This window comes from Gossypium arboreum, chromosome 10, assembly GCF_025698485.1.
Source record: "Gossypium arboreum isolate Shixiya-1 chromosome 10, ASM2569848v2, whole genome shotgun sequence".
In the NCBI taxonomy this organism is placed as follows: domain Eukaryota; kingdom Viridiplantae; phylum Streptophyta; class Magnoliopsida; order Malvales; family Malvaceae; genus Gossypium; species Gossypium arboreum.
Window position 1 is genome coordinate 6,388,391 of NC_069079.1, and position 11,858 is coordinate 6,400,248.

The window sequence follows — 11,858 nt, forward strand, 5'->3', positions numbered from 1 at the left end:
AATGATACTATCAATTTTTCAAACACTTAAAATCCATTTTTAGCACAGAATAACAAAGCATCTATGGTGGGACAGTTTTACAAACCTTTGCTGTCAATCCATAAAATTTTATTTTTACCTTTATATATAGGGAAGGTGGTTTTCTGTTTAATGTTTCAGTGATCCAATGGTGACCCACAAAAGATCACATCAAGAAAAACATATTGATACAATCACAACCGTCAGATCAGGTGACCTCATTATTAAAACAAAACTCCCAGTGATGAGAGAGTTGAATATTTTGAAAAACCATAGGAAAAATGCTAGTATGGGATTGGAAGGTCAGAATGTCAGAATAATTTTCATCAGCCAATGTATATATATTTCAACAAGTTTGATTCTTACATTAAGTCGATAAGTCCAAAGTGGGACCTGTTGAAAAACATTGGGTCCCATCGAACTGCATGTGTGCCACGCGTACTGGGTACCCCCATGGCAAGGAGGATCCCATTATAAGCCATACAACTCTTACAGGTTCATACTGCAGTTTTTAGCCTTTTGCCCACAAACCCTAACTGGGCCACCATTGGTACAGTCCCTACATTAAATTCACACCCCCCTCCTCACTGTACTTTTCTTATCAGTTCCCTTCAAAGTTAATTTTTTTCTCACATTTTCTTGTAATCAAATTTCTAGGGCTTTTGGTCTCTCGTCTTTTTTTTTCACCATATAGAATTTCTCTCTCTCTCTCTCTGTCTGTCTCTTTCTTATATGCTTTTCTATTTTTCGCTTTTAAGATAATCAAATTCTCTAGAGAGAAAAGAAAAAAAAAAAATGGGGCACCATTCTTGTTGCAACAAGCAGAAGGTGAAGAGAGGACTATGGTCACCAGAGGAAGATGAGAAACTGATCAACTATATTACAACCTATGGCCATGGTTGCTGGAGTTCAGTCCCTAAACTTGCAGGTTTCTTTATTCATAATAAATGATAATCATAACCCTTTTTTTTTCTTTGTTTTACAATCTAAATTGCACTAGTTTTTTTTTCTAACCTTTTGTTTTTTTGCAGACAATATAACTTCAAATACCAACTACATTTGATTCCTTGTTGCTGTTCTTTTTTTTTGTTGTTGTTGTTAATTTTAAATTATACAGGCCTGCAAAGATGTGGAAAGAGCTGCAGATTAAGATGGATAAATTACTTAAGACCTGATTTGAAACGTGGGAGTTTCTCACCACAAGAAGCAGCTCTCATCATTGAACTCCATAGTATTCTAGGCAACAGGTTCTTCAATGTTTTTTTCATTATTATGGAATTTTGTTGACTCATAATCATTGTAATAATCATTGTCTTCTTTTAAAAAAATATTGAAACAGATGGGCACAGATAGCAAAGCATCTACCTGGAAGGACTGATAATGAAGTGAAGAATTTTTGGAATTCAAGTATCAAGAAGAAGCTAATCTCCCATGATCATGTCCCAGCTTTGGCTTCGTTCGCTGATGTTCATAGCTCAAACCATACGGAGGAAGCTGGTTTCATCTCTCTAAATGCAAACCCTAATTTGATCCTCGCTGGTCAACAAGACCAGCTTTATCTTTCCCCCACAGCACCTGTTCTACAAAGTTTCGGTCACCATGCAGATTTGGTTCACCATCATTTCCCCTTGACACCAATGCTCCCACCACCACCACCCCCTTCAAATACTGCTTCCTTCGACCCTGCATGGACATTACCCTTTGGACCTCAACATGATCAAGATGATGATCAACACCATCAAGTCCAAGTTTTCAACAATGAAGCAGCTCAAAACTTTGTAAGTGACAAGCTTATGAATCCACCTTTCGACAATCCGTTAATGGGTCCTCCAACAGTGCCGAAACTCTGTGAAATCCTTGAAGGGAACATGGTGTGCAACATCCCACAAACACCATCGGTTTCATTAGAAAACAATATCGACCCACTAGTCTCCAGGCTATCCTCATGTTTCCCCCCGATACCTGCCGGTTCAAACTATGCACATGACATGCAGGTGGGGGCAAGCCAGATGGAGTACATTGATACCATCATCACATCGATACCCTCATCTTCATCATCATCGTCCTTATCGGCATTATCCAGCGGGCAGTATTTGACAAACCCTAATCTTCCTTCAAGCAGCTGGGACCCTTAGACAGGCATGGCGGATTTCATCACATCTTATATTATAATTTGGAGTGGATTTAGCTAGGTAAAAGCATTTATTTTCTTGAAATATAATATATTATATATGCATAAGATATATATAAAAATATATATGTAAAATGCAGGATCGGTCATTTATATGAGAGAAAATCAAATACTAAATGTTAGTAATTCAGATATTCAGCGAGGATAATGCTATCTTGATGATGTTCCATAAATAAATATGTAGGTTATTCATTTCACATATTACTCTTCCAGAATATATTTGTGTATCAGTTTCTTCTTCTTCTTCTTCTCTCTCTAGAGAATTCCTCTATAATATGTAGTGTTAGCTTTCTCTTTCTCTCTCATTTGTAGGTGAAGGGGACATTAAAACTGTAGGAAAATATTTCATATTTATACATTTTAGGTGGTTGATATATATATATATATATATATATATATATATACACACACACATATATATTAGGTTTTAGGAATTGCTGAGAATACTGAAGATCAATGTGTAGGGTATACACATATAGTAACTGGTAATTTATGAACTTTTAAGGTCCTTAGCTGTTTTAAACTTTTTGGAACAGAGGGAGAGCATAAAGGATTAGAGCTAATTTAAATATAAGTATATGCAAATTAAATTATATTACGATGGCATTTTTTTATAAAATAAAATTCTCAATTATAATGAGATTTGTAACTTTTTCGCTAAAACCATTATTTTATTTTTATGTAAAATTTTAGTTGATATATTTATTACATAAATTTGTTTTTACTCACGTTGAGGTGTACCATAATTTAATATATATAATTTAACTCATTATATTTTTATTTTAAAAAATTCCATGTAAGTCCAAAAAGAATTACAACTTATATATGTTATTTTGAAGGATAGTTATTTGGCATTAGTATTGGAGTCTTTTAAAAGTAAATAAACAGATAATTATTACATATATTTAAATAATACAAGATTATAACACTTATGATGTGAGTGAAAACATAATTATTTAACAAATATATTTATAAATTGTTAGTATAAATAACAAATATGACTTTGGTTGAATTGTAAAGTGTTCAAATTTTATTGTGTATATATATATTTTTCAATATTAAACACAAAATTACCCTCAAAATAATAGATTTATTATGTTAAACAAGAGTTCCTTTTATCATTCTAATTAGTTTATAACATCAACTCAGTCAAGAAGTATAGAAGTATAGATAGTTATGTATGAGTTAAAGAACAATAAATCTTTTTTAAATATAAAGGATTTTGTGATTTCATCCCCGCATGTTTCAAGAAAACTAAAAATATTTAATTAATAATAATTTAATGCCTTTTACAATTTTAAATTAAAAATCAAGGAAATTACATATTCACCACTATTTCTTTTTTTTACTTCTGATGGCACCATGATTTATATTATATTCTATAAAATTTTTACAATATTAGATCAAGTACTTGTTATACAAAGGAATATCTCAAATTTTTAATAAAAGAATAGACTCACTCCATATATTTTTTTATTGAAAGAAAATGGGTACAAAACAGATTTGGCTGAGACGCTAGTGGGTTGACACTAATATAGCAAATGTCGAAGCAGGCCAACTTGGCGACTGATACTTTGATTGATGTCATCAATGCTCGGCCGAAGTGGTAGGGGCCCATATTATATGGCCTTTGAGCCTTTTACTACTGCCTATGCCTCTAATTATGAACAACAGCAATATGAAGAACAACAATATTCATTTAGGCCTAGAAACATTCACATAAATTTGCAACAAATCAAAAGACCATATTACATGAAAAGCCCCCACAACAACAACATGAAGAATTTGCAGAAAGAACATGGTCATATTTAATTTAGACCATGCTATTTCCTTGTATCAACAAACAGCTAGAACAAAAGACAGACACCCGAGTTAATGATATTTTGGGAACCCCTAGAAGAAAAAATGAACAGGGAAAATACAGAACAAGCATTTCAATGGAAATTAATAGAAGCACAAACTCAATTGATGACTAAATGTAATGCCTCCTGCGGTTGTATACAAATTGATTGATTTAAGATTTTTTTTGTTGGTCTTCCCAGGGTTCTATTGCTCCACCTGAAGTGCACTGGAGATCCAATCTGATGCGGCGGTTTGAATGTCCACCTCGATTTGTGGACAAAGTGAGAAGGGAGTTACTGCAACCTGTAATTTTATAATTTCAAGCAGGAAAAAGAAAATGAATGAACCAAATGAACATATTGGAATCAGTTTGTGCTTATAGAGGTCGATTTCATAATCTTGAAAATGAAATCCTTAAGACTATTGCATGATTGAATGACAACTTACAAATCCGTTGTCAAGGGCCTTGAAATCCAAATACTCTTCTGCTTCTTCCTGTTCTTTATTTATAAACTGCAAAATACGGGCAAGCATCTGACATGGGTACACTCAAATTGTTGCAAGGTTTTCCATACATTTGGAAGGTCGTATCTTTGTACTCATATCCAGATGATATAAGATATTTTGGAGAAACATTGAAAATAGGCATTCACGGATACAGAAAAGGATTAACGAAAGAGAAAGTAAAAATTAGTAAAACCAAAAGCATAGTTTTTAAACTTTTTAGATGCATATGCAACCTGATTTTATCGAAATGTTCAAATATATTACTGAAACCAGAAAACATGTAGAAAAGAAGATAATAATGGATTTCTTGTTCTCAGCTTCACAACTACAAAAGCATAAATTTGGTTTCATGGAAATTAAGAAACTTTCAGATTCCATAGTTGGAATTTTACATACCTCCAGTCGAAAGTACTTTTTCACTTTATTTGTATCTGATTTAATAGCCCCAACCGACTCTACTTCCACATTCTGCCTTTGCGCAGATATGCGGCGAGCAGCACCCTAAAGAAAATATGCATATGCATGATCATCAGTGAATAGTGAAAAAGATAATTGAAAGTCCCATTAAAGAGATTAATATAAAGAAATGATGCAATATAAGGGCGGAAAAAAATTTACAGCAGCAGATGCATCTCGACTAAGCTGTGCAAGTTGGAGCCCAAGGCTTTGTTGATTAGACATGAAATGAGCAGCAGAAGAAGGATGCCGATTAGCTGAAACAGCAAGCCAATTTGGTGCGGATCTCCACATACTTTGCTTGGTCAATTTAAAACCCTGCCATATATGAATGAATAAGCAAAGCATATATGGAGGACAAGACTAGTCAAAATCACTTACCGGAAAGAAACAAATATAGTGTTACATATTGTTTTCAATATCAAAGATCCAAAAATGTAAGCCTTCTAGGAGGATATGCACATTGACCTTCTTGCTATGCACAGTAATCATTACCAGAACGATGAAAAAAATATTGATACATAAAAGTGAAAGAGGGGAAGGGAGCAAGCAGCTGATATGCGCAAGTTCATAAATTACGGCAAAAAGAGAATATCAATTGCGTGTGAAGCAACATGACTATGACTTTTTTTGTTCTTTCTTTATCAAATCTTATGCATCAATTGTTCTGGTTTGGAACTCGTGTCTTGTTAACTTCATAAGTCATAATCATACGAATTTATCATCCTTCAGAATGTTTTATGAAGTTAACAAGTCACAAGCTCCAAACCAGAACAATTGATGCATGAGATTTGATAAAGAAAGAACCAAAAAAAAAAGTCATAGTCATGTTAGACTGTCCTAAAGCTTTACCCCAAAGGACATCAAACTTCGAAGGCCATATGCCTATTTGGACATAACTTGGATTTAAATATCAGGTGCTGAATCCAAAACCCAAAACTGCACAGTTAAGTCAATACAACATTTGGAACTTGGATTGTTTAAATGTACTTTTTTTTATAAAACATACAACTACCATGAGCAAGCTTCCTCCCAGAGATGATTAATGATTTAGAGCCTTTCCGTGAAGCTTCTGTTCAAAAGTTGGGATGTTTTCAGCTTGAAGCTTCGCATTTTCAAAAACAATTTCAGTCAGTCAGTTGGCGGCCGATCTTTTAAAAGGGAAATTGCATCAGGGAAACTTCTAATTCGTCAACAAAGAGCATGACCAGAAACTTCCTACCACCAGATCATATACTACCATGACGCTTTCTAAGAATGTCAATTCTCTTAGGAATTTAAGGCATGACCCTAGTATAATAACCTTCAATATTGCTGTTTCTAGGAACATCTGGCATTTTGATATGATTCAAAAGGAATGAAAATTCACCTATAATTTAGAAAGTAACCATACTCTGCAGCTTGTGTCTCAAAATCTAAGAAATTAAAGGAAGAGATGGAGTGATTCCAAAATTGCCCAATAATTTGAACCCAATATGACTAGCACTTATACAAATAGATGAAAGAAATCTATTCCTCCAAGGAATAAGGAAATGTCCTCTTCATCAGCTCTTACAAAAGATTGTTCTTTATGATGATAACAACACGAAAATTTCGCCTCTCCTAACACTAGAAGGACAATAGACGGTCGAAAAACAAGAACTCTCAACACCCTAAGAAAATTATCATCAACTACTATCATCAGCTACAATGCGATTTGCCTCACAAGGTTTTATATAAACAAGATTGCAAGAGGTCATGTCAAGGAAGCAAAGATACCCACATATTCAACTTAGATTATTACCCTAACATAAAGAACAAAAGCCCTATTACATCTCGTTTTAAACATGATAGACATATTCAACTTACATCACATCATCGTTATGGCATATTTAATGTCCCAAAAATAAGGAATACAAACCTTGTTTGCTGAAGGAGAAGTAGGAATTTCTATACTTAGAAAACAACTTTTGGGGAAAACACCCTTTTCGATATCTCTGATGGCTGCGGTTATTAAAGGTAAACAAACAGCAACCGCATCCTTAAAATCACTTTCTTGGCTTTCTTCCCTCTTCCTGCAAGAGTACCCGACAGTGGAAAGAAAATTCAATCACAAAGTGAAGAGAAAAATAGTAGAAACTAAATCACCGTAAACAAGTTTGTAAGCAAGTTTGTAAGTCACCAGTTCAGTGATATTGACAAAGATGGTACACCAGACATTAGTGCTTCTCTAGCTCCAGCCACAACACCCGAGTAAAACCTGGTATATTACAAACACGAGCCAAAAAGGTTTAATAGTAAACTAACAAGATAAAACTACAAAACACATGCATGAATTCATGCAAAGATTTACACATAGGAGATGAAAATTCAAAGAGAAACTTAAAGGTATCGTTCTTATAATAATCAATCAAGAAAGTCAAAGCAAATAGTATCATTGTGCAAACATGTTCAAAGACTTACATGTGATGACCACAGCTTGATCCCCGGTTAATTCCACTAATTACCTGAATACATTATGAAAAATATAGTAGTCAATCAATGCTCAAAACAAAATCGAAAATTTCATTCATTGACAACAAGATGAAAGCCTTACCAGCAGGGGCTTAGACCATGAGAACAATGCCCCAGACAATGCTAAGGATACACAATCTACAGGAGTCCCTGAAAGCAGAAAACCATTGTTGAAGCTGATTAAGATCAAAGTCAACTCAAACCAACATTAAAATTTAGACAAGTTTGCAGACATATGTGAAAGAATAAGGGTGACAAATTAAGGTCCTAAATGTTCTTTCTTACAATAGTAAGGTTTCATATCCCAAATTCAAGAAAACAGAGATATTTAATTTAGCTGGAATTGAATATCACAAATGCAAAAATCAAATCACACCTGAAACTTCATAAGCAGTGGCACCATCGATTTCTGCCGGAGTAACAGTAATTGTTTCTCGGACAGTCACGGAATGACCAGACACAGATTTGTCCCTAAACCAATCCATTCAGAAACTAATAAATCACAGCAAATTACTAAATTCAATAGCCAAAAGAAGACGGAAATTAAATATATTAGAATACACATCCAAATTACTAAAAACAAAAGCACACATAACAAGCCAGGAATTATTATAACCGACATTTCCAAATATGAATTGATAAGCATACATAACAAAAGAGTTATTATAGATGAAGAAATGCATAGTTTCCTATTCCGGTAATAAAGCAAGAAATAAAAAAATTAGAGAGAACCCAGATTAGAAAATGCAAAAATTAAGCCGAAAACAAACCAGGAATCAGAAAATTCTGTGAAATTTCAAGGAAAGAAATAAAAAAAAAAAAAACCCACGATTGAGGGGCGCAAACATGGACATTGTAGAGGCCAGAACGGACCAAAGCTTGAACAAGATAAACAAGGCCAAGTGAATCAATCCCTTCACCGTTGGTAACCAAAACGACAGGCTTGGAGTTGTCGTTTTCATCAGAAGCAGAAGTAGATGTCTCAGTAGAATCAGTAATGGCGTCGGGTTTTTGTTGTTGTTCATCGTTATTGGTGTTGGAGTTTCCGCCTTTTCTGCTAAGAAGAACTTCCTGGAGATTGTTAACCAAACCAGGAGGTAACATGTTTTTTTTAGTAGTCGTCATTCCTTTGTGAAATAACAATGAATGATTGAATTAAAACCCTAAAGATAGATTTGGTTCCCAAAAAAAAATAAAAAAGACGAGATGAAATATGGGTTGGATAAATAAGATATAGATGGATAGACCGGGTCTAACGGGAGACTGAGAAAAAGAGAGAGAAAAGAAGAGATTTTAAGAAGAAATCAAAAGGCTTTCTGAGATTGAGAGAGAGAGAGAAATATTAGTAATTATTAACAAGGGTGGGGAACTGGGAAGAAGGTACAGTTTTTTTTCTTTTTGGGTTTCGTTTTAATGGCGACTTTTTTTTTTTTTTTTACATCCATACATGGAAGTCGTAAAGCGTTAATCGCTCTCCTTTTAAGTTGCAGTTTTAACTTTGTCTAATTCTGCTTCCAGTCCCTATACCTTTTACAAATTTAACATTTTAGTCCTTTTACTCTTTTATTTTTGAAAGTATATTCTTTTACTTTTTATCCCAAAATTTTTAGTTTTTCTTTTCATTTCATAATTAAAGTTTATTTGAAAAACTGAAAAAGTTTTGTTAAGTTAGATCACATGACATTTTTAAAATATAAAATTTCACCATAACATTAACTTAAAACTTGTGAAACAAGGGCGAAGTTAAAAATAAAAATTTTAGGCTAAAATTAAATTATATATCTTTATGATAATAAAAATATAAGTTCACTATTTTAATAGCTTATATTTTATAATTTTTAAAAATTAAATTAAAATTTTATCATTTTTGAGGGTCAAAATATAATTTTATCATTTGTTAATTTAAAATTTTATAAATTATAAAATAAATTAAATAGAAAATTTTCCTTTTGTAAAATAGTACTAAAAACATTGTAATTTTATACTTAGAATCGAAAACTCTACCATCTCAAATTCAACATTTTTATTTGCCTTTCATGCATGTAACGTTGCCTAGTTGACTATTTTTTTATTTAAAAATATCATTTAATCCAGTTTAACGGAATTCTTTCTATGGTTTAATTATAAAATCAATAGAGTAAAAGGGCTAAAAAAGTATAGGACTGAGAGGAAAATTAGGCCTTTTGCCTTTTTAACATTTCCACATGGTTCGAGATTGGTCCTAAACATCATGGTACTAAATAATCATGTCTTGTCACTGTAAGGAAATGTTAATCGCTGTTAGATTAACAAAAGGCTCAAATTAGTCTTTCAAAAGAACATCATTCTTACAAAATCATATCATGTTTTAATTTAAGCTTATAAGTTGTCTTTTCTCTTTTCTTCTTTTTATACCATCGGATGCAAATTTTTTGTCGGAAAATCATTATTTATAAAAAAAAAAAATCGATACAATATTATGAATGGAATATATGAAAATACAGGTTCGAATTCATGTCGAAAACATAAACTTTTATCAATTTGATTTATTCAAAAATTTATAATTTTGGCAAATACATTAAAATATTTGTTGAAAGATATTGTACCTTAATTGATTTTGAAGGCTACCTGATGATGCGTTACTTGGTTATGGGTAAATGGTATGAAGTGAGAAGCATGCAATTGGCAAATGTGTTGAATTTCATATTTAAAACAAGATTAAAGTAAGCAAATGTCGTTTAGTACTTGGTTTTATTGAACTACATTAATTGTTTAATAAACATCAGCTTTACTACGTACCAAATTAAAATAAAGTTTTTTTTTTATGAAAACATAATGGAAGATTGTTTAATGGAGTAAATTGACTTAATTGGGGTGTGGCAGTCCACCTACTTAGAGTTAGAGACATGGGGGGTATTGGCCTTCCACTCTTCACGTTACCTTTTATGAAGACATGACTTTTTAAAACAGGAATATCTTTTGTGGAAGATAAATAAAATTAAAATATTCCAATTAAATAATAAAATAAATTAATTGAATTTTTAATATTGAATTTCATAATTATTGTAAATTTGTTTGGTATATCGGTAAAAATTAAGTTTTTTATTAAAATATATCTTAGTTTTTAAAATGATTTTTATAATTTTAATATTTAGCGAGGTCGAAACTACCAAATATAAATTCCTACGATAAATATAACAATAAATTGAAATATAGAGTAATAGGATCGAATCCGTAGGAACTAGTTATCTAATTTCGCCTTTTCTTGTGACCAAATTCATTGTCATGACCACAGTCGTGCCTACGACTTAGAGCTGAAAAAAATAAAAAAAATGGGGAGTTTAAATTGATTAAGATAATAAAATAAAGAAATATGAAGTGTAATAAAATAAAATAAGAATAGATTCGAAAATGTAAAAATAAATTTAAGAAAATAAAATTAAGCTTAACCTTAGCCTCGGTGTACTCCAATCTTAAATCGATTCTTGAAATAGATTTTCCCTTCCAAGCAATAAGTTGATTATAGCGATCAAAAACGTCCCGATCGCCAACTTTTCCTTATGTAGTCAATCCCAATACGACCTGGCCTCAACAGCGTGGGTCGTTTAAATCCAATCTCTATCTCCCTTGACGGAATCCAACTGGCTTTTCCCACCTAGACCATGTTAATTTGTTTGCGGGAACTCGAACACAACAGAGCCGATTCGTCTTCCCAACTATACGTCAAACAACTCCAACCCAACTTGCACTTTTTGAATTAAAGCTGAATCAACTTTAAAGGACAAATCTGTACTATCCTATATACCGAAGAGATAGAAAATACTACGTTGAAAGGTTTTTTTTTTTTAGCGTGTTCGAATCTCACCATTGTTTTGTTTTGTTAGAGTAATTTCTGGGTTAAAAGCTAAAAAAAAAAGTTTAGTTAATCATAAAAAAGAATCATAATAAATGATTTAAATAGAATTATGAAAAGTGGAAAGGGAAAGGGCCTTAAAAGAAAATTAAACCAAAAGTTGAAAGTAAAAGAAAAAGAATTGAAAAATGACATAATGAAAAGTAATGCAGGTAATGGGAAAGAAAAAAAAAAAAATTTATTAAAGCCTAAAGTTAAGTGTATGTTTAATTGGCTGGGCTCCTAAGTATTTATATATATTTTTAGTTTTAAAATTTAGTTAGATTTTTTCTAAATATTATCATTAAATAATTCTAAATATTATCACTAAATAATTTAAAATTTAAAATTAAATTTAAACTAGAATTTAAATTAATTATAGAATTGTAACAAGATTATCTTTATTCAGTCATTTTTTAAAAAAATCTTCAACCCTTCAATTTTTATCCAGTCATCTTTGAATCTTTAATCTTTCAATCA

General features: G+C 32.0%; 2 protein-coding genes across 2 annotated transcripts; one reads left to right on the forward strand and one right to left on the reverse strand.

Annotated features, from left to right (window-relative positions):
• Positions 1-519: 519 nt before the first annotated feature.
• LOC108472518 (transcription factor MYB26-like) lies at positions 520-2,426 on the forward strand. Its single transcript, XM_017774057.2, has 3 exons — positions 520-946; positions 1,136-1,265; positions 1,358-2,426. Exons 1-3 carry the CDS (start codon positions 814-816, stop codon positions 2,151-2,153), a joined length of 1,059 nt encoding a protein of 352 aa, XP_017629546.1. The 5' UTR covers positions 520-813; the 3' UTR covers positions 2,154-2,426.
• Positions 2,427-3,907: 1,481 nt separating this feature from the next.
• On the reverse strand, positions 3,908-8,957 carry LOC108474199 (uncharacterized). The gene is made up of 10 exons (XM_017776128.2): positions 8,337-8,957; positions 7,884-7,978; positions 7,590-7,657; positions 7,457-7,500; positions 7,176-7,253; positions 6,915-7,068; positions 5,177-5,332; positions 4,955-5,059; positions 4,499-4,564; positions 3,908-4,354 (listed from the first exon to the last, which is right to left on the reverse strand). Exons 1-10 carry the CDS (start codon positions 8,630-8,632, stop codon positions 4,256-4,258), a joined length of 1,161 nt encoding a protein of 386 aa, XP_017631617.1. The 5' UTR covers positions 8,633-8,957; the 3' UTR covers positions 3,908-4,255.
• Positions 8,958-11,858: the final 2,901 nt, after the last annotated feature.